Source organism: Rattus norvegicus, chromosome 10 (assembly GCF_036323735.1).
Source record: "Rattus norvegicus strain BN/NHsdMcwi chromosome 10, GRCr8, whole genome shotgun sequence".
Classification (NCBI taxonomy): domain Eukaryota; kingdom Metazoa; phylum Chordata; class Mammalia; order Rodentia; family Muridae; genus Rattus; species Rattus norvegicus.
In genome coordinates this window covers 11733399-11756739 of record NC_086028.1, presented here as the reverse complement: position 1 = coordinate 11756739, position 23341 = coordinate 11733399, and the positions used below count along the sequence as shown (strand labels likewise).

The 23341-nt window shown below is 48.9% G+C and overlaps 1 protein-coding gene across 2 annotated transcripts in view; it reads right to left on the bottom strand.

Moving 5' to 3' along the window:
- Positions 1 to 23341, bottom strand: part of Adcy9 (adenylate cyclase 9) — a 123090-nt gene that overhangs the window by 11723 nt on the left and 88026 nt on the right. Inside the window, exons 4-9 of one of the 2 annotated variants that reach the window (XM_008767525.4) lie at positions 15845 to 16006; positions 14712 to 14929; positions 10106 to 10208; positions 7398 to 7606; positions 2502 to 2661; positions 445 to 593 (exon numbers count right to left, since the gene is read on the bottom strand). In XM_008767525.4, coding sequence (XP_008765747.1) covers positions 445 to 593; positions 2502 to 2661; positions 7398 to 7606; positions 10106 to 10208; positions 14712 to 14929; positions 15845 to 16006 — 1001 coding nt within the window. The remainder of the gene's footprint in view (positions 1 to 444; positions 594 to 2501; positions 2662 to 7397; positions 7607 to 10105; positions 10209 to 14711; positions 14930 to 15844; positions 16007 to 23341) is intronic. The other variant, NM_001371690.1, reaches the window with a different exon arrangement.

The window sequence follows — 23341 nt, the reverse complement described above, 5'->3', positions numbered from 1 at the left end:
TTGTGGGATTCTGCATGTCTGTACATAACTGATGATAGAGGCGCCTTTCAGGGATAGAAATGAAGTCTAAATCCAATGTTCGTTTATGTTTCAGTGTCTACGTTTCACACGCACAGCCTGTTGTGTGGTGTTATTAATGACTTCCTTTCCTTTTCCGTATCACTCTTAGGGCACTTTATTACTTTTTGGGTTATATATTTGGTGTGTGTGTGTGTGTGTGTGTGTGTGTGTGTGTGTGGTTTTGGTACTCCTGGGGACTTGAACCAAGGGCCTCTGCGTGCTGGGCAGGCCCTTTACCGCTGAGCTACACCCCCACCTGGTACCCTTTGAGCACTACGTGTGCTGGGGGCTCTCAAGTTATGGAGGAAACGCATGACACAGCACTGACACAGAACTGCTGCTGAGCCCTGAGAGATGCAAGGCGAGGGCTACACCGTCACACACCTGTCCTGGCATAGCGAGATGTAGAGCAGAAGCAGCGGCCCAGCCCCCACAAGGGTGGCGAGGGAGGACCTCATCCAGGAGCTGAGCTGGCAGAAGTTACAGTAGTGCACGACGGCCACCAGCACTGCAGAGCCCGTGAGCATGGTGAACTGCAAGAGAACACAGTGTTAGGAGAGCCTCCATCCAATCCGTGCGTCACAGACCAACTCGCCCACACTTCCGGTGCTGCAGACCCACTCGCCCACACTTCCGGTGCTGCTTCTAATGGCTCAGAGGTAAAGCGTCCCCTACAGGCGCATGCGTTTGCATGCCTGGTCCCCAGCCAGGGGTGCCATTCTGGGAGTTTGTGGGATCTTTGGGAAGTAGACCCTCGCAGCAGGAAGTGGATCTCTGGAGAGAAGAGCCTTGAGGTCTAGAGCCTGGTCTATGCCATCGCTGTTTCCTGTTCAAGCAGGTTGTAAGATGAAGAGTCTGAACCTGACAAACCCATCACGGTGGAGCTATGCCTTCCCTGCTGTGGCCGACTGCTCCCTTCAGGCCCAAACCGGAGGTGAGTCTCCACCCCTTACGGGTTTCTCATCCGGTCACAGTGACAAGAAGGAAATGGGAGGTGTGCAGTAAGTCTTCCTTTGGGTCACCTACTGGTTTTAAAAACAGATCACAGCACTTTAGGTGCAAATCTACGCTGCTAGGAGAATATTCCTCCAGGCATATCAGATGGCACACGTCATTTGATCGACAGGAAAGGGAGGCTGCTTCCTGGGGCCCTACCACTGTGGGAGGGTCCGCCTTCCAAACACTTCCTGCTGTGAACCACTGAGACGTGATCTGATGCTAGGACATCGGATGCTCCCACGTAGTTCTATTACACTCAAGCACACCGCTCTAGATCTCAGCCTAATGGGCAAGGCGCAAATGTTTCCCACGATGACCTCACCCTTTGTGGAGTTAATTCCAAAGCTCCTTCCCAGAGCTGCAGCTACTCCAGGTGCCAGTCCGAGACTTTAAGAGGCCGGCACATTGCCTTGTAGCATATGGACACGTGGGGCAGGTGCGTGAGGAAAAGTACAAATGTTTAAACTGTTGTGGGACTCCATCTCTGTAAGTCCTTCACAAGGTAAAAGACTGGGGATGTGACTCAGTCGTAGAGCATCTGCCTAGTGTAAGCAAGGCCCCACCCCACCCCCAAATTAAAAGGAACAGAGTGTGTGTGTGTGTGTGTGTGTGTGTGTGTGTGTGTGTGTGGTAGGGGTGTGGTTGGTGTGTGTGTGTGTTGCAGGGGTGTGGTTGGTGTGTGTGTGTGTTGCAGGGGGGTAGATGGTGTATGTGTGTGTGTGTGTGTGTTGCAGGGGTGTAGTTGGTGTATGTGTGTGTGTGTTGTAGGGGTGTGGTTGGTGTGTGTGTGTGTGTGTGTTGTAGGGGTGTGGTTGGTGTGTGTATGTCTCTGTGTGTGTCTGTGTGTGTGTTGCAGGGGTGTGGTTGGTGTGTGTGTGTCTGTGTGTGTGTGTTGCAGGGGTGTGGTTGGTGTGTGTGTGGTACAGGGGTGTGGTTGGTGTGTGTGTATGTCTGTGTGTGTGTGTGTGTGGTACAGGGGTGTGGTTGGTGTGTGTGTATGCCTGTGTGTGTGTGTGTTGCAGGGGTGTGGTTGGTGTGTGTGTGTCTGTGTGTCTGTGAGTGTGTCTGTGTGTGGTGCAGGGGTGTAGTTGGTGTATGTGTGTGTGTATATGTGTGTGTGTGTGGTGCAGGGGTATGGTTGGTGTATGTGTGTGTGTGTGTGTGGTACAGGGGTATAGTTGGTGTGTGTGTGTGTGTGTGTGTGTGTGGTGCAGGGATGTGGTTGGTGTGTGTGTGTGTGTGTGTGTGTGTGTGTGTGTGTCCCACCATGCCCAGCTAGCTCAGGCTTTCTGTTCTCAGAGGATGGCGAGGATGGCTAAAAGCAGTGATGGAAAGCTCCTCTTTAAAGACATGAATTTTGGCCCAAGTGATCAGCCTGGAAGTGAGAGAAGAGGTTAGGGAGCCTGGGCATCATGGAGAGAAGATGGCCTGCAGCTACTTACATTTATGTTGGTCTCAAACTCGGAGGTGATGTGTGAATAGACAGCCAGGGCAGGAAGTGACACCAAGATGGCCCCAATGCAGTGGCGAGGGAGCCAGCCAGCGATCCATTCCAGCAAGCGCTTTGTACACGTCAGGACATCCTCCAGGAAGAACACCATTCTGGGACACAGAGGGGAGAAGGTTGGAGCAGAGGGTGAGCATGCCACACCGTCATGGGTCCCATGTCCCCGTGTCTGACGCCTGCCTGGGGCAAGTGGGCATATGAAGCCCCTCACATCCAACTGTAAGCGTACCGTCTCCATTTGGACAAAATGCACATGTCAGAGACCTCTGTAGGTCTGCAGAGCTTGAGAAAGATAGGAACGAGCCCCAAGTAAAGCCTACCGTAGCCAGGAAGTCCTCAGTGGGACCTATCCAGAGGTGTTCTACTGAGTCTTCTGGGGGTCCCACTGGGGGGGAAGGCTGCTGTTGGTAGCCAGAGGTAGAGATGCCTTGCCAGGATCACACAGTGACATTCCCCCATGTTCCCCTGGGACCCACAATATCTACTGCCTCCTCCTTGGAAACACAGAGGTGAAAACCTTGCCAACAGCACCTCAGCCTGGGGCTCGCTGAGCTCCGTGCACAAGCAGGACGTTTTTGGAGGTGTTAACTCTGCTGCAGCTGAACAGGTTCTGTTTGGGTTAGGACACGAAGAGCCATTCGTCCTTTCAGCAAAATAGGTCACGTACCGAAGACAGCCCACTGCCACTAACCGCGTCCCTGTGTGTTCAACTGCCTCATTCACAACTTGGATCATAACTATGAGAAACACAGTGGGCCGGTTTGTCGTCGTCGTTTTGTTTGTTTGTTTTGGTTTTTTGAGACATGGTTTCTCTGTGTAGCCTTGGCTCTGTAGACCAGGCTGGCCTCAAACTCACAGAGATCCAGCTGATATTGTCTCTTGGAGCTTGGATTAAAGGTGTGTGCCACCACTCCCCACGGCAGACATCTTTATTTCCTGGAAGTCGCCTTCCTATTCCAGTGACAGAGCCTATGACTCTTCACCGTTGTAGATCGGGGCCACCTCAGGAAAGTGACAGTGATCTGGTAAATCCTCTGATGAAGAGTGGGGACTGAGAGTACGGAGAACTGTGACTAGGAAGGGTCAGGTTCCTTTAGGGGACCCCCAGGACAGGGTAGGGCAGGTGGAAGAGAGAACGCTGGGACCTTCGAGTGGAGACTCAGAACTCAGGCCTGTGCTGGGGAGGATGGACAGGCTCATTGTGTTTACATCTAGTCAGGAGCTACTTGGGGATCAGTAGCAGAGACTTCTTGAACATGCCCAGAACTTGCACATTTGGTCTTAACCCTATACATCCAGCCATGACCAGCAACCCCCAATCCTCTGGCATTGCTCACAGAGACTCAAGTACACTTTTAGAGTCCTTGGGCTATTCTGGCTTCCTCAAATCTAAATGAAAACACAGGCCTTGGAACATCACTGAGGAAAAACCATGGATATTTTCACAGGCAGAACTCAGGGCCCCGAGAGAGGAACACAAATGGAGCTGGGTCCCAGGCACAGGTGTGGAGAGCACACACATGCACGGGTGTGGAGAGTACACACAGGCATGGGTGGGCAGAAGGCACACACAGGCACAGGTATGGAGAACACACATAGGCACAGGTGTGGAGAGTAGGCACAGGTGTGGCGAATATACACAGGCACAGGTGCAAAGAGTACACACAGGCACAGGTGTGGAGAGCACAACAGGCAAGGTGTGGAGAGGACACACAGGCATAAGTGGGCAGAGGGCACACCCAGGCACAGGTGTGGAGAGCACACACAGGCACAGGGGCTCTTTGGGTTGACAGAAATATCCTAAACCACATTTCAATAATGTTTTTACAACTCTGTGTGTTTATTATACCTATATATGTATATGTAGTATATAATTTATATATTGCCAGGACCCTGACTGCACCACTGAGCCTCATCCCAAGCCACTGTATTATTTACCTAAATGAGCGAGTTTGTTGCATGTGAATTGTCACAATAAAATTCATTTTATTTTCAATTTTCATTTCTGAGTTTGGCTCAAACTCATCTGAGGCTGGCCTCAAATTCGGTTTGTTGCCAAGGGGAACCTATAACTTCAGGTCCTTCAGCCTCCACTCTCCAAATGTTCGAAATAATACGTATCACAGCAATGCTCAGTTGTGCTCATGTGTAAACTAAAACAACAATCCAGAGATGCTGGCACAGGACTGCAACATCAGGTGCTCAAGAGGCTGAGGCAGGAAAATCAGAAGTTCAAAGCCAGCCTGGGCTATAGAGTGAATTCAAGGCCAGCCTGGGCTACAGAATGAGTTCAAGGTCAGAGTAAGCTACTCAGTGAGACTCTGTCTCAAAAGAAAAAGAAAGTGAGGATGTGTATCTGGTGATATGATACTTGCCTAGCACACGAGAGAACCTAGGTTCAATCCCCAGCACTGCCCAACACACACAAAAGAAAGAAAAAGGACATTTAGAGGCTGAGGCAGTTCTTGGCTTGGGTCCTACAGAAGTAGACCCTGGTAAGATTGTGTATGAGTCATGTCTTGGGGAGTGGGAACAGGACACAGGTGAATGGGGGCAGGAACAGGAGGGTTGTTTGCTGTGGGCAGGGCTTGATTCTGAAAGAGAATTTAAGGGGAGGTGCAGACACATCATTTCAGCTGGGGGAGAGGGCAGTCTCTGCTGCAGGGAGGGAACTGAAGGATTGTGGGTGAGAAAGGAGGGAACTGAAGGATCGTGGGTGAGAAAGGAGGGAACTGAAGGATTGTGGGTGAGAAAGGAGGGAGGGGGTATCCCACACAGCCCACTCCAAAGGGAGAAAAGACAAACTATGTAAGTCTCGGGGCCAAACACAAGCTGTCCTGTTGTTTTGGTTGGTTGGTTGGTTTGTTTGCACTGGGTGTTGAGTGCAAGTAGCAGAGACTCACAGATAAGAGACTCACAGACAAGGCACTTCTTGCCATTTCTGCCTTAGCTCCTGGGGGCAATTATCAGTGGACTGAACGAGGCTGGGCATGGTGCAAAGACCGCCTGTCACAGTAGCCAAGAGGCAGGCATGTATTGGCATGGGTGTGCATGCAAAGAGAGTGTTCTGGGGGCTGGGGATTTAGCTCAGTGGTAGAGCGCTTACCTAGGAAGCGCAAGGCCCTGGGTTCGGTCCCCAGCTCTGAAAAAAAAGAACCAAAAAAAAAAAAAAAAAAAAAAAAAGAGAGAGAGAGAGTGTTCTGGGCACCCACACCCAAAAGACATGGAGAAAACTAGGTCTTCCCAGAACCTTGGGCCAGCCTTTTGTCTATTGAAAATATTTATTCTGAGGCTGGAGAGATGGCTCAGTGGTTCAATTCCCAGCAACCACATGGTGGCTCACAACCATCTGTAATGGGATCCGATGCCCTCTTCTGGTGTGGCTGAAGACAGCTACAGTGTACTCATGTAAATAAAATAAATAAAAGAAGATAGGTCATTGTCAGAAAAGCTCCCTCCTGAAATAGAAGGGAAAACTGAGACCTACAAGTGGACAATGTGAAGAGAGTCAGAGACCTCAAACCACTGGATCCTAACTGTCTTTATCAAACCCTCCCTCAGGGGTCAGGGAGCTGTGTAGAGGAGGGGGTGGGAAGACTGTAATATTCAGAGGGGATGGGTGATCCTACAAGAACAGTGTCTTCCAGATCCAACAGGACAGATGCATACATGAACTCACAAGCACTGTGGCAGTGTGCACAGGGCCTGCACCGGTCCAAGCCAGATGAGACCCCAAAGGTGAGTGGGAAAGTGGATAAGAACTCCCATCTAACCAGGAAACTATCTGCAGTTGACAGCTGCTTGCAAAACAAACAAACAAACAAACAAACAAACAAACGCAATTTTCTCCGATGGAGTCTCACTAGGTATATAAACATACCAGCAGCATATGGCCAACACAAAATTAACTCGACGTTTTATATTTCTTGTGCTTTTCCTTTCTCTTTTTAACCCTCCATTTTTGGCTTGTTTGTTTTCTAAATAGGGAGGAAGAAGGCTTGACGTTGGATAGGTAGGGGATCTGGGAGGAGCTGAGGAAGTAGAAACTATGATCAGAATATATTGTATTAAAAATTATTTTCAATTAAAAAATAAAATGGGCTGGGTTGTCTTTCTATGACTGAGTGGTATCAACGTGATACACTACAGATATTAGATCCTGGCTACAGATGTGATCGATACTCCTCCCCACTCCAGGTTTCTCTCTCCATGTTAGGCTATTTTGTTTGTTTTCTGACAGGGTCTTGTGTGGCCCAGGTGGCCTTGAACTTGCTAAGCAGCCCAGGTGGCTTTGAACTCTTGATCCTTCTGCCTTTATCTCCCTAGAGTTGGGGTTACGGGTGTGTGCCACCGTGCCTGGTTTTGATCGTATCCTATGTAACACGCCATGTAAACACACTTATAAAGTCCAGTTATCTGTGTTTCCTGCAGCCTGCACATTTGGTGACATCTCTAACTAAGTACTGCCTGTCCCAAGCTCAGAAGTTGACACAACTTCCTCAATTGGACTAGCTTGGCCCTTAGGTTAGCAGAGGCTTTGCACTTCCTCCTCCCTTTCTTCTTTCTGAATTTCTCACTTCTCCTTTTAATCTCTAATTTGGATCTGGCATTAGCTGGGCTGCAGGGCAGCTGACCCTCTAGTGTGCCACCGGTGTGGAGTGAAGGTCGGTGCTGGCCCTGAGGATCCCTGAGATGGGGTGGGAGGAAGGAAATGAAGTTCTGTTCTCTTCAGGCACCTGGTCCCTGTGTTCATCAGTTTGCCATTAACCATGGAGCCAGAAGGGGGAGCTAGAGGCTAAACATTGGCGACAACTTCCCCAGCGGGGCGTACCTGATGGACACTATGAGAGAAAGCACCTCCAGCAGCAGGTCTGCACCAAAGACGGCCAGGGCAGCCGGTGGGGGAGGGGTGGCGGTGGCTCCGTACTTTAGGAAGCAGGTGATGGAGAGAATCAGGAACACCGTGGTTGACAGAAACACATCCAGAAGGGAGCTGAAGGTGGCACTGGCAAACGTCTTCACGGGAGAGTTCTTTATGACCTGTTTAGAGCAGGAGAGGACAGGGTGAGCTGACCTGTCTTCAGATGGCCAGGGAGTTCGGTGGGGAGGGACAGGCAGAAGCCGGCATGGGTCACACGGATGGTTATCTCCTCACTACTGCGGCATTTAAAGTTAAGGAACTTGCCCAGAGTTGCACAGCAGCAGACTGTAAGTTGGTAGACTCTCTCACACAGTCACACAGTCACTCAGAAAGGTGAACCACTGCCTTAGAGGTCGGGAGAACACATCTGGGAAGGCAGTGGGAAGGCAGCAGGTGATGGGGGCCTCCAGGGATGGGTGGATGTGAGAGCTTCACCAGAAGACAGGTAGCTACTCCAGCAGCAGCAGCAGCAGCAGCTGAGGAAAGCCTCTGTGTGTGGAATGAGTGTACATAACCTTTATCAACGGAGCCTTCCAGGCTGGAGAGAAGGCTCAGGAGTTGAGTGTTCGTTGTTCTTCCAGGGGACCAGTACATGCATGGTGGTTCAAAACAATGCCTAACTTTAGTTCCCAGGGAATCCAAAACCCTCTTCTGTCCTCTACAGGCCCCAGGCACACATGTGGTACACATACATACATGAAGGCAGAGCACACATGTTAAAAAAAAGAGTAAAATCTCTGTATGTTGTGTATGTTGTAAGGGAGAAAGCCTGTGGGGCCTGCTCTGGGCTGGTTGGGCTCAGGGTGGGAGTGAAACAAAACTTGAAGGGCTATCAGGCAGCCTGACGGTGGACAGCGGGCCCAAGAAACAGGGCACTGTGTGGTGTTTACTAAGGAGCCACGTGCACGCTGCCAGGGAATTCCGGAGAAGGAAACTGATGCCACGTGACGTGTCCAAAGTACAACCGGTTCTAGACCCCTACAGGCCCTACAGAGAGGTGCCACCTCAGTCAGAGCTCTCCACAGCCGACAGAGGAAGAGGTGACATGGTTCCTGTGTGAAGATGGAGGTCCAGGGTGGCTGTCCCAAAGAACACAGGGGATGAAGAGCCAGAGTGGGCTGCAGTCAGATGAACTGACCCCCCAAGAGCACCCCAGGCCTGTCTTAGGAGGAAGATACAGAATGTCAAGCCAGGGGTCACAGGGAAAGGGGGACATGGCACACGGCGGATGGGACTTCAGGACTCAGGGATGGAAGAGACTGGAAGTCTGTGGGAGGATCTGGAGAAAATGGGAAGTCAGGACTTGGCCTTGGGGAATGAGAGGGCAGTCCCAGTGTCACGACTGAATTCACCTGAGCAGAGCGGGCACAGGGGTAGAGTCACGGCCTTCTACTCATCCCTGGAATTCAGAGGCTCTGAGACCTCTGACTGTGGGCCTGGTCCTAACTTAAGGTCCCTTTAAAAGACCTAAGATCTGGGAGGCGAGGCTGCCACAGTGACCTCTGCAGAGCCACATGAATGTATCGCTCTTCCTGGGGATCTGGGAAACATTCTAGGGAGTAGCCAGGGCTTGGTCAGGGAAGACTCAGGCAGCCAGTGGGGATGCGGGTTGAGTTATGGGGGTGATTTCACTCTCACCTGAATACCCAGGTTTCCCAACTTTCCCAACTCCTGGTCTAGATGCTAAAGCTTAGCATTTTTTGTGTTAGGCAGGCGCCAGCAGGGTTCGTGCTGGGGATGATATTCATTGTCCAGTGGGAGGCTGACAGAGCAGCCATTCTTAACCACACAAAGCAAATAGCCATCGCTTGTACACCCTGGTCTAGACATTACAGACATCACACTCTGCCACTCAATGAGCAAGTGAAATCTGAGTGGAAGCCCTCTTGGTCCCAGGTCAGGTGATGGCACACTTTGGGCTCTGGAACACTCAGGTTGGGTCGGGAGGCCAAGGGAGAGAAAGCTGGGATCCGCGCTACCTAGAGTTCCAACCAGGTTCCAGGTTCTTCCATCCCTGCTGAGTATGACTGGGCGTGTGTCTGTGTGTGTGATGGGATTTAGACGGCACAGAAACAGAGAGCTGGGTGTTAGATTCAGAAGCCACATGGGATTCCAATGTGAGGTGCACACGACGGGTAAAGAAGCCTACAGGGCAGTAAAACCCAGCTGGTGTCAGGGACGTTTTCTACGGGGAACATGACATAGAGGCTAAGAGGAACGCTAACTGCCTTAACTCAAGGGAGTCAAGGTAGCAGTGTGATCGGGGATGGGGGTGAACCCTGCATTCTAGACCTCCTGATATCGGGAGAGAAGCGTCACTCAAGAGGCCAGAACAGGTATGAACGGGCATCTTTCCAGGGCTGGGTAGCAGTTAGAAGACCAGAAACACCAGCTATGGCAGAGACAGTCTGGCAGGGGTGTGCTGTGGGTTTAAGATAATGGAGCCTTGGGCTTTTCCTCCCTGGTAAAGATATAAATTCGCATACAGTCCCAACACAGGGCTTCCTGGTTGTGGGGAATCAATATTAGCCTTCATTTTCATGCTACTCGGTAAATCATGCACGTACGGTGTCCCATGAGGTCCGGGCTTGTGTTGTGAGGCCGCAGTGAGAACGTACCTCTTCCTGGTAGCTGGCTCTGTAGGATTGCTCCAGCTCCTGGTCCAGGAAGTTCAGGCTGAACTGACTGATGGGCGGCTTGAAGAAATAATCTTTCATCAGGCTGGAAGATACAACCAATGCATTCCATCAACATCAGCAGAGACAGGCTCACACACCTCTCCGAGTACAACATCGGAGCTACGTCCCTCTGAAAGTCACCGCTTGGCGGGTGCTGCCACCACAGACATGCCTCTAGCGAAGTCCTTTGTGTCTGGACGCCATCATCTGCGGTTTCCCCTCACTAGGGAGTGACCACTGTGCACGATCACTACACTCATCAGACCGTGCTTCTGAATACATGGTCCACACACCCAGGATGGGAAGACAGTGACGGCAGCTCTTTTATCCTGTGAGGTGATCTTTTCGGAAAGCCAGCAGACCTTCATGCTGAGAGGACTTACAGAGATTTGGAGACTTTGAGTGCAGTCCCGAGGCTTCCTGTCATCCAGAACACTGACAGTCACGCACCTCAAATGTAACTAGTGGTTCCTGGTCTTTGCAGATGGGGTAACTGTGGGGTTGTTATTAAATTCTCAGAATGTAGGTGAGACTTGACAATGACCACGCTCAATGACTTTAACAGCTGAGAAATCAAATCTGATCTACGTGACTCTGGCATTCTTCTGCTTTTCGGACTGTCAGCAAATCGTAATATCCTTGCTATGCACTGGAGGATTACTATGAATTTAAGGGAATGCTGGTGTGATTTCAAAAGGTAAACACAAATATGGATGTAACCTCTCTCCCACACACAGTAACCTTTAGCCTGAAGTCATGTAAAACAGGGAAGGAGCCTCGGATGTGCCTGTCCCAGAGCGCATTCCTCCTTCCCTCGCCGCGGAATGGATTCTTCTCTGTGACAAAGAAGCACTAACTCAAGATGTTCTCAGACTCAAAAGAGGAAAAACTGTCCTTCCTTTCCAATGGCAGAGATAAAATGACAGGGCAGTCACTGGGGAATCTGGTGTCTGCAGCCAGCAGTCCAGTGGCAGGATCAACCCTGTGGAAGCCACATGGTTCTTTCAGTTAATATTGGGAGTCTCTGCTTCTGGATCTCACAGAAGATATAAAAGCAACTGCCGGGAGGCACAAGACAGAGTAGTCAAGACCGCTGGAAGGAGAGGAACATCCTTGGAGGAAGGGAGGGAAGTCAGGGAAGCTTCCCACCTTTCACCTTCGCTTTGTTTCCCTGAAGACAGATATTAGTTAGCACCACTCCGAGCCTCTAATAGAAATCCCAGCACTAGGAACACCAAGGCAGGGAGGTCATGGGCTTAAAGACATGTGAGCTATAAATATAAATAAGACTGGGGTTGGGGCAGAGAAGGAGAGAGGAGGAGAGGAAAGGAAGGGGCGGGGAGAAGAGAGAGACTCCCCAAATGCTGGGATCTTGAATTTATATCACTATGTCTGGCTCTAAAAGTCAGACTTAATGGCATAAAAAATAAACCTAGGAATTAGGAGCTGGAGAGATGGCTCAGGTTGTGTTCTTCTAGAGGACCCAGGTTCAATTACAGCACCCACATGGTGGCTTACGGTCATCTACTACTCCCTTCCAGAAACTCTGATGTCTTCGTCTAGCTACACACATGTGGTGCACAACATACTCCTGCAGGACACATAGTTATACAAATAAAATAATAAATGTTAAAAATGTTAAGTTAAGGGCTGGAGAGATGACTCAGTGGTTAAGAGCACTGGCTGCTCTTCCAGAGGTCCCGAGTTCAATTCCCAGCAACCACATGGTGGCTCACAACCATCTGTAATGGGATCCGATGCCCTCTTCTGGTGTGTCTGAAGATATCTACATAAAATAAATAATTCTTTTAAAAAATGTTAAGCTAACCCCAATTATAGAAATACAGTGTGACTACTGATAAAAAGATGAGGTCAGAAAACCCAGAAAATCCAGAGGCAGGGTAGGGGAAGAAGCCCAGGTTCTGCATATAAATTGTTCTCGCATCTAAGCCTGACTCTTGAAAGTACATCTTCACTGCATGGGACTGGCAGACCCCAAGCAGCCCAGTTAAAGCTGAAAGAGTCCATTTGATTTGAATCAGGTGAGTAAACTGTTTGCTGACACAAACACTTAGCATTCTCCAAGGAGATAAAGTGACCCTTCAGACTTTCTAAGTGTCACAATGGCAATACAATCCAACATTGCTAGGCTTGCAAAGAATTTGGAAAACGCAATTCCACATAAAAGAAATACGGTCCCTGTAGATCCACTCAAGACTTCAGGGAGTCTGGGGTAAGAGAATAGGAACTTATAATTCATGTAGTTGAATGCAAGGGCATGAATAACAAGAGAGGGTCACAGGCATACACTGCAAGAGTTCATTTAAATGAAGCGACTTAACATTCACTCAAAGCCCACAGATAAGGCCTAAGGATGCTGTCCTAGTTAGCTTCAGCGTCAAGCTGATAGACCTGGCATTTCTGAGGGAGTCTCACCTGAGGGAATTTCCCCCATCAGACTGGCCAGTGGTTTTTACTATTGATTGACGGGGAGGGCCCAGGCCACTGTGGGCAGGGCCATGCCTGGGCAGGTGGTCCTGGGAGCCAGCCAATGAGCAGTGTTCTTTTGTGGCTTCTGTTCCAGATTCCTGCCTTGAGTTCCTGCCCTGATTTCCCTCAATTACGGATTGTGACACATAGAATAGAAACCAGAATGGGGACGTGCCTGTTAATTCCTAGAGCTACAACTTAACTGTGGTCTGGGCATCTAGCTAGAACAACGGAAAACCATGGAGTATACGGATTATCAGAACAATACGGACGGCCACCTGGACCTAACTGACGCTTACAGCTCAGACCAGTCTGCACAATGCAAAGCAGTTAAGGACCGAGCAGCACACGTTGCAAGTGCATACGTCTTAGCCACCACATCACATTGTATGAGAACGTAAAACAAATCTCAGTTTAAAGGACTGAAGCCACACAGAGCGTGTGCTTGGACAATAGCATTAAATTAGGTGTTAATAACATATCCCCATCATGAAAGGGAGCCAGGGCACCTTGGAGAAAAGGCTAATTCTAAGCTAAAGCAGGGAAGGATGAAGTGAGCTTGGAACACCCCGTCCTGTTAAAGAGACCACGTCAAACAAACGAGGGGCCATGTCAAAAGGACCCACTCGCCAGTCTTAAGGGGGTCACCACACAGAGTCGAGCAATCGGGTGTCGTAGGCACAAGGATGGACAGAACAGGAGTGTGTGAGTTCAGGCTAACATCAGTGGATACAGCAGTACCAGGGAGGGAACCTCTTCACAGTGTCTGTGGAACACCAATGGCGGCATGCTGCCGACGCCATCCACCACCTGAACCACCACAGCAAAAACAGTTTCAGACAAGGCTCGTCAACAGAGGTTAGCCCCAAGGAAGTCTGACGAGGAGTGGGATCTTCCCACTGACTGCCTACTAGTCACAGTGAGAAAACTGTAATTGTTTAGAGGAACTGGTAAAGCCTCGCCCAGCACAAATGCTATCGCTTACTAAGGACCAGTGGGCATTGTGTCCTCTGGATATGACAGACCTCACCCCCATTAGGCCTTGGCCAGAGAGTAGAACCTGAGTCTGAGGCGGGAATTCACGAAATCCAACATCCAAGTCTTTGTACAAACTGGTCAGCCTGTACGCTTTTCAAATGTTAATATCTTAAGAGACTAAACAAGACAGCCAAAGATGTTAAAGCCCAGACTGTAAAAGACTGGAGGACTGATCAGTAACAGATACAACACGTGAGCCTGGATGAGATCCTGGGGTGGAGGGAGAGCGCGCTGCCAGCGACATGATGGGTCATTTGACAATCTGGAACACGGTCTTAAGGCTAGGAAGCATATTCCCAAACGTCTCGAATTTCATGTATGTACAACAACATAATTATTTTTAGGAACTGACATACGAAGTGGGGATGAGCGGACTGAATCCAACATACCTGGTTCGATTGGTTCAAAAAAAAAAAAAAAGAGAGAGAGAGAGAGAAAAAAGGAAGGGAGGAAGGAAAAAGGGTGGTGGGAGAAGGGCATGGGGGAGAGAACTGAATATTAAATATATACTGGGTGTCAGCACACGTGTCTGCCGGAGCAGGACTGTTTCAAGTTCAAGGCCACACTGATCTAGATAGAAAGTTCCAGGTCCTCCAGGAACTATACGGCGAGACCCTGAGTCAACCACTGTTCCCAAAAACGATTGGGGACAGTAAATAAAAACAATAAATGTATCACAAAACCCATGTCATCGTCTGGTACCCAAAAAATTTTATTTTTAAAAAAATGGGGCAGGCAAGCCTGACAGTCTGTGCTTGATCCTCGATCGACTCTTAAAAGCTGTCCTCTGACATCCAATGTGTATCGTACCCAAATTCAGGGACACAAACATGACAGAAAAATAGCGATAAAGAAAATAAATAAAATGCTAAAAGTGAGTGTGCCAGGCAGAGTGTATAGTGAGCTTCAAGGTACCTCAGGACAAAAATAAAGCGATATATAACGACAGCAGACACACGGATGAGGCAGCTCCGAGAACCTGCGGACTCTGCCAGCGCTGTGGGCTGTGGGGCCTTACCTGTCTTCTTTGATGACATCGACAAAGTGGGCGTCAGTTTTCTCACGGATGTTCTTGAACCTGAGCGGGAGGAGGGCTGACTGGTCCAAGCTCACGCCTGCCCACCGTCCCTTCTCCTGCAGTATCTCACAGAGGGAGGTCTGGCTGTTGGTGAGCTTCTCCTCTGCAGGAGGGCTCAGGAGTCCGTTCTGGGTTTTGGAGTTGGGTCCTCCAGAAGCCTGCCTCAAGATAGAGGAAGGAGCACAGGGGGTGAAATGGTCGCCAGGAGCGCCTGCTTCACACCCTTCCCACGGCATGCTGGGGCCTCCACATTGAGGACTGTGAATCCATCCCAACCCCATACTCCACTTCTCCCCCAGCCCTGCTTCCCTCGAGGCTCTGCTTTGGGACAGGGCATGTCTGGGTGTTTGGCGGTCAGAAGAAAGAGGTTGTAGAACAGCCATGGAGCAAGGAAAGTAAGCTGAATACACAAGAGGGCTACAGGGAAGGGAGAGGAGGTTCAAGGACAGTTCTGTGGAAGGGAAACCCAGGCTTCTGGATGAAGGTGCCTCTGGCTATGAGAGACACTCATCTGAGTCCCCTGAGATACTGGGAGGTGCAGAATGACAGACAGGGGCTCCCAAGGAAGCAGTTTCCAAAGCCTCCCCGAAGCTCTTCCTTCAGGCTCTACCCTACTTTCCACTCCAGTCCTGCCCTGGTCTCAAAGCCTGGCTCCAGGCAGCACCCAGGCTCAGCTTTGCCTTAGGAGCCTCTCTTTTGGGTGCATTTCTTACCTGGAGGAGGCCTTTGGTCCTCTTTGCACCTCGGTACTCTACCATACACAAAGCCCAGCCCACAGCCCTCTAACACAAGCCTTTGGAACTGGCTGCCCCTGAGGAATCTAGTCCAGTTTATACCAGATGGCTCTAACCAGCCACCCTGGTTTTTATTGTTTTGTTTACGTGCTGGGGATCAAACCCAGGGCCTATGCATGCACAACACATGCTCTACCTCCACTCCTGAGCTGTACTCCCGGACCCTGCCATCATCTTCCTTAATGGCCTATTCAACCCCAAAGTCTAAAAGGTGCAGAACGCTATTACCTAAGAGGAGTTATTTTCAGAGCTAGGAAGTTGACGAGACAGGAATGTCACCTTAGGTGGATGCGCCAGGAGAGGTACTGACAGGAACAACAGCCATGAGCTTGTTACCTTGGTGCTGGCCTTAGGCTCGTCTTGACAGCCATTTTGCACAGCTCCTCCTTCTGCACCAGCTTCAGATTTGGGAGCAAATGTGATTCCACATGAAGGGCAAGTCTGAGGGAAAACACAGGCCATAGGAATATGCTTGGAAAAATACCTCCATGACACATGATCCAAACAATTCAGGGTTGCTGTTACAACCTGCCCTTCCACAGAAACGACGGAGCCAAGTGGAAGGCTCCTTGAACCACACAGGTTCGGGGAGACCCGAGGACAAACGACTGGTACGATGAAAAGGGAGACAAACCTTACACATCTGAGAGCAGCACACAGCCAAAAAGAAATGCAGATGCCCATTGGCTGCTGGGTCAGCCGACCGTGGTCATTCGGCCACAGCACAACAAACCCTGGACACACTGTGCGGTTTTTCATTTTGAGTTAAATTTGTTCTTTAACAATTTCATGTGTGTATATAGTACATTCTAATTATTCCCGACCTTACTCTCCTTTCTCCCTCTTCTATCCCTGTCACCTTCCTACAAGTATCATCCCCACACTCCTGTCTTTTTGATTAGTCTTCATCTGAATTAATCTAGAACCATCTGTGTGACCATCGGCTCGGAATTATCCACTAGAACCTGGAGGGATTATGAGTGTAGACGCAACTGAAGACAAAGAGTCAGCCTCTTCCAGAACCTGTCAGGAGCCAATAAGGTTAGCAGGAGGGGTAGAGTCCCATGAGCCCCAGCCCCATCCATTACTGACTCCTGTCTGGTGCCAGTAACCAAGCTGCAGTGAGTTGCAATAGCTGTGCCCTACCTAGAAGAATGGCGTTTTTCTGCCCTTCCCCCTAATTTTAAGCTCTTATGTTCCTTCTGCCCCATCTTCTATGATGTTCCCTGCGTTTGGCAAAGGGTGCTATAAATGTCCTGTTCAGGGCCTTTATACTCAGTTTCCCAGGTGACCATGAGTTCTGCATTCACTGCCAGTCAGCTGAGTCTGGCCCCAGGCTACTTCTGCGGCTTCCAATGTGCGCTGTAGGGCTGTGTATACCTGGATGCCCTCTGTCATGCTTTCTGAAAAAGCTAGGCATGGTGGCGAACATCTGTAATCCCAGAACTCGAGAGGCAGAGACAGGAGGATTATCACAAACTCAAAGCCAGCCCAATCGACACAATGACATAATGAGTTTTTAGGCCAGCCAGCCAAGGACATCCACTGCCAAAAAAAAAATCAAACAATAAAAATCAGGAACAAAAGCTATCTACTCCATCTGAGAAGCTGTGAAATGCCCAGTAAAGGTGGTTCTAGAGAAAGAACAAAGGGTGACGGCCGTTGGGAGGGGAAACAGTGGTGGCTAACAGCTACTGCCTTGCTGCAGACTTGTGTGCCCCTCTCTCAGCATGAAGCCTATGATGACATAACAGGAGGTAGGGCCTTTGGCAGGTAATCGAGTCAGGAGGTCCTGCTCTTATGAGTGGGATCTTACGAGTTGCCCTTACAAAAGGGAATCAATTCTCTGGCCACTCCTGTTCTGTGAGAAAGGGCCAGTATCTGTGAGCCAGCGTCACATCCTCACTGGATATCAAATGTATTGGCTTCCAAAACAGCGAGCAGTAGCACTGAGCAGTAACTTTTTCCCCCCTAAGTTGCATTTATTTTTAATTGTGCTTCTGTGTATTATGTGCACACAGGAGTGGTTCCTGAGGAAGCCAGTTGTGATCTGCCTAATTCGAGTGCTCAGGAATTAAATCCAGGTCCTCAGCAAGACCAATACGAGCCATCTCTCCAGCATGGCGGTAACTTCCTACCGTGGGCATCAAACGGCTGGTTGATGGATTTTTGTGATATCAGTTAACTGAAGGAAAATGGACTTTTCTTTCTTTTTCTTTTTTTTTAAGGGGTCATGAAAATATTCTGAAGTAACATGACGATGGTTACACTACCTTGCAAATACACTGAAAACGTACATGATTAAAAGATCAGTTCTGTGTTAGGTGAATCACACCTCGAGATGACAGAGCTAAGCTGAGGTCTACGAGCTCTCTTTGCTGGGCAGCTGGGTTGAAAACTAGGGATATGTCCTGTAAGACATGGAATTCCAAGCTTGTAGGAATTAGCACAGACAGGTACAGAAAGAGGAAGGCTGTTGCTTCCAATCTCCGGGAGCTTCAGGGTTCGGCTCAATCACTCACTAATCCCCTGACTAAAGTGACTTTACCTCAGGACCCTCATGTGTAAGGTGAAAGTGAAAACTTTCCTTGGAGAGATGCTTTAAGGATTAAATGGAGCGAGTGTGTGTATAACTGAACGGTTCCTGGGACTCACCATATCCCAAGCAGAGTCATTGCTATGGTCAAAGTGACACAGCAGCCTAGGGATATCATGGTGAGGGCTGGGTGTCAGTGAAGATGACTTCTTCTCAGCGAGAACTATTAATCACTATGATTAATTATGGAAGACTAGATGCTATTGAGAAATTGAAAGGAGCCTAAAGGTAAGAGTACGGCCCAAGTTCACATCCAAACTGAGGTCACATGAAATGAGATGAAAGCACAAAGATTCTAAAGAGTCCCACAGTCTGGGAATCTGACATAATGCAGACTGAATATCCATGTTCATTTCAAAGATGGGTGTACACATGCCAAGGTAGCTAGTATTTATTAGCTAGCACGTGCGGACAAAACTAGCTCCCAGGTGAGGTCTGCTTACACCCTTCATCTTCAAGTGTGTGCTTGCTGGGCTGGGGAGCACGCAGAAGTCAGAGGACGGCTTCCTGGAGTTAGTTTTCTCCTTCTATTTTTAAGTGGATTCTGGAGATCAAATTCAGGCTGTGTGGCAAGCACTTTCCCCAGAGAGGCGCCTCGCGGATGCTGTGCTTACACTATCAAACTGATGTCAAAAAGACAGAAGTGCTCCATTCGTAAATCAGTGCAATGATTCAAGATGGTCTCTCATATATCTCAAGTTAGTCTTGAACTTACGTATCGACAATCTTGATTCTCCTCCTTCTACCTACCAACTGCTGGGATTTGCCATATCTAGTGAAATAATTTTTATACACTATACGCTATAGTGAAATAATTTTAAAACACCTTGTGGTACTGACTGAGGTAAAGTTCAAACATTTGCTAAGGGACAGGGTTAAGAGTCAGTGAAGGATTCCACACATGCAAGTGTGAGGACTCTAGTCCCATCCCCTGAGCCCACAGGTGTCGTCCTTGTTGTTTGTTTTGTTGATGTTTTAAAGCCAGGTGAGCACCTGTAATCCCAGCACTGTGGAAATTGAGATGGGAGGATCCCTGGGCCTTGCTGGCCAGCGAATGTAGATGAATCAGGGAACTGCAGGTTCAGTGAGGAACTGACTGTGTCTCATCAAGATGAAGAGTAAGTGAAGGGGACACCTGTCATTGACCTCTGACCCATACTGCACAAACACACATGAACACACACACACACACACACACACACACAATATCAAGCACAAAGTGACCCTCTGAGCCTCTAGTGGAGGAATGAAGTAAATGGGCCCAAGAGATACCTAATTCTAACTGAGCTGTTTGGAAGGTCGGGTGAGTCAGCTTGGTTCTGGTGCAGTGCCTGCTTGCTCCTCTAGAGGGCACACTGAACATTTCACTAACCAAGTAGTTGACCAGGGAAGGACACAGCTTAGTGGGGACAGGCTGACCTTACGGTTTGAAAGACTAACTTCATCCAAACCTTTAGGTGCCACAGATCTTGAAACAGGAGGGCAAAGCAGCACAAAGCTATTATTTCTTTGGCCAATTTTAAACATCAAGCCTGGAGAAGAGCCACACGGCCACCAGCCTGACATGGTGGCCCTGGCTCTGCCCCAAACAGGTACACACACAAGTAGATGTGGGATCTCTCCAAAGCCTCCTGTATGAAATGGAGTTATTATGTCTACCTGAAGGTCTTGCTGTAAGGGGAAGATGGGGGTGCTCACGTAAAGTACGTCAGAATATTTCAAAAGCAGCTATTTGATTGATTAATTACTTAATTAATCAATCAATTTATTTATTTTTAAGACACGGCCTTAGGCTCAATGGATTGAGATGAGTCAGTGATTAAGAGCACTGGCTACTCAACTATGACCACTGGAGTTCAGACCCCTAAACTAATGTCAGGAGACTCACAACGCCCGTAACTCCAGCTCCAAGGGATCCGCCCCATACAAGTGTGCACAGACACTAACACACACACATAATTAAAGTAAAATAAATATGTTTTAATACATGGCCTCACCGTGTAGCCCTGGATGTCCTCAAACGTCACACAATCTAGTTAGTTCCGGTTGTTCTTAAGTTGCAATCATTCTGCTCCCATACCCTGAGTGCTGGGGTTACCGCCACACACGTCTTCAAAGCAGTTTTATTTTGTGTGCCAACTCAGAGGGAACTGATTGATTAGTGATGTCTGCCATGGACAAAAGGCTGGACATGTGAGAGCATGGTGGTGAAGAGCAAGTCTCAGGGCTTCTTAGCTGGGTGGCACCAGGGAGACTGAGACCTACAGCAAATCATTTCACTCAATTCTAAAATGGGGCTCTTTGCTAGTCTGTCTTTCTTTCTCAGTGTACTGGCTGGCTTTGTGTGTCACCTTGACACAAGCTGGAGTTATCACAGAGAAAGGAGCCTTCCTAGAGGAAATGCTTCCATGAGACCCAACTGTAAGGCATTTTCTCAACTAGTGATCAAGGGGGGAGGACCCAGCCCATTGTGGGTGGAGCCATCCCTAGGCTGGTTGTCCTGGGTTCTATAAGAGAGCAAGCTGAGCAAGCCAGGGGAAGCAAGCCAGTAAGTAACATCCCTCCATGGCCTCTGCATCAGCTCCTGCTTCCTGACCTGCTTGAGTTCCAGTCCTGACTTCCTTTGGTGATGAACAGCAATGTGGAAGTGTAAGCTGAATAAACCCTTTCCTCCCCAACTTGCTTCTTGGTCCTGATGTTTGTGCAGGAATAGAAACCCTGACTAAGACACTCAGCCACTTTCTTTTGGGGAGATTTTCTTGATTAGAAGTTTAGAACAGGGGTTGGGGATTTAGCTCAGTGGTAGAGTGCTTGCCTAGCAAACGCAAGGCCCTGGGTTCGGTCCCCAGCTCCGAAAAAAAATAAAAAAGGAAAAAAAAAGAAGTTTAGAACAAATGAAATTTCATTTTTTTTTTTCAGAAAAATCTACCTTCCCTGGGAGAGATACTCCCCTGTCTCAACACCCTATTCAGACTGGAGGCCCCTGTGTAGCATGGGCCCTTTACTATACAATGGTGTGTATTTCACGTCATTCTCTACAGCCCCAACAGGATTTTCCTTTGACGATTTCTATGGCCTAACTTGAATCTGAAGTTTTCGATGAGCTGACACAGCCATGAAACCTTCCCCGCTTACCAAGAACGTCCATCTCTCTCCCCCTTCTGCTATTGGCATCTCCACAATGCCAAGAACCTCCCACCTCCAACCCGCACAAGAACCTTGGAAGGCACGGCTCGCTGTGGAGCAAGGCTGGCAGGCATGTTATAGTAAGTTCACTGTCAAAACGGCAACAGCTATGAGTTAGAGGTAATGACAATAGGTTTACAGTTGTCTGGTCGTGTACAAGACTCTGGAGGCTCTGCTGCTGCTGAGAAAATCCACTGCTGTGCAAACATGAGGACTGAGGCCCAGATCGCTGGACGGGCAGCCTAGCCAGAAAGCACTGTGCTCCAGGGAGACCCTCAGTGTCTCAAGGGAAGCGGGGAAAAAAGTGATTAGAGCAGGACAACCAATGTCTTCCGCTGGCTGTCAAACAAGCACACACAAGAACACACATTTGCATACATATGTATGCATCTGCATATAACACACACACACACACACACACACACACACACACACAAGCACATACAAACTCAAAGGAAAGGCATGAGCCTTCTGAAGAGAGGATGGTTTGTGGACACTGGGGTTTGACTCAAGAGCTCCTGGCCCCTGACCACCATGGGACTTGACTCTGGCTGCCTCTCCTGTCACAAGGAAATGATCCTGACACCTTGATCTGCTGGGCTCTGATCACCTGAAATGACCCACCTTCCCCGCTGTAACTTCCACCTTGGCTCTTCTGAGTAGCTCTACTGGCACAGACACACTAAAGGGAGCAAACATCCCCTAAATGGCATCTTTACAGGCCAAGGAGTTTGCTGGCTGTTGCCGGGGTAACCTGAGAGTCCTTGGAAACTCACCGAGAGCACATTTCACCACCCCCCTCCACCCTTGATGGACACAGGCTTTGAAGGAAAAACCAAAACCATTCCTCTGATACATACGAACCCATTTTCATTTGTTTCTCGTGTGTTTCAACGTATGCCCCTAATTCTGGTCAGAATACCTGGCACAGAGCTACAAAGCAGGGTTGCTGGGCTTCTTTGTTTGTTTCTACTCAAGGCTCTTGCAAGATAAATCATTGTGAAGTCAACACCTGTCCCTTTCCATAACTGCCCCAGGGAAGCCTCTCGGGGGGATGGAAACATCAGCCCTGGGTATGCCTGTCTAGTCTACAGATCACTGACTACTTAGCATTGTGTCCTGGTACTAGAAGAGGCCTCTCCACGAGGCTCACGTTGGACATGGCTGGCTGGGGTAAGCATGACAACAACAATCACTGAAATCCCCCTGAAGCTCTTTATGTCTCAATGTTTGCTCCTCAGAAACTCCCACAACACAGGCACAGTAAGTTCCATTTCATACAAGAGGAAACCGAGGCGGACAAGATAAGGGGCTCACATATAGTCACCCTGCTAGACTGCCACCAGGGAACTATGAGCCCAAACAGAAGAGCGTTTGACCCTAACTACACACACTAACACTTTCAGAACAGATGATTTCTGCTGAGAAAATACCAGAAGTGAACAGAAACGAATCCTTACAGGAAAACAGAGCGGCAATGATCACAGAGGAGAAAGGCTCCACAGATCTGTGAGAACAGGAAGCAAGACAGTTCAAGAACACTGGAGGCAAAGCCATGAATAAACAACTTTAAAACTCAGACACAAGATTTCAAAGTCACCTCGTATAGAATCAAAGAACAGTAATTTCTGAACTTTTCATTTAATTCCTCAGCTCTACAGGACTTTTGAACCTAAAAACCAAGATTGATTCAACACACACACACATACACCCACACTCACACACACACACACATACACACACTCACACACATACACACACACTCACACATACACACACTCACACATACACACACATACATACACACACACTCACATACACACACATACACACACTCACACACACACACACACTCACACACACTCACACATACACGCACATACACACATCACACACATACACTCACACACACTCACACATACACACACTCACACACACATACATACATACACACTCACACACACACTCACACATACACACACATACACACACTC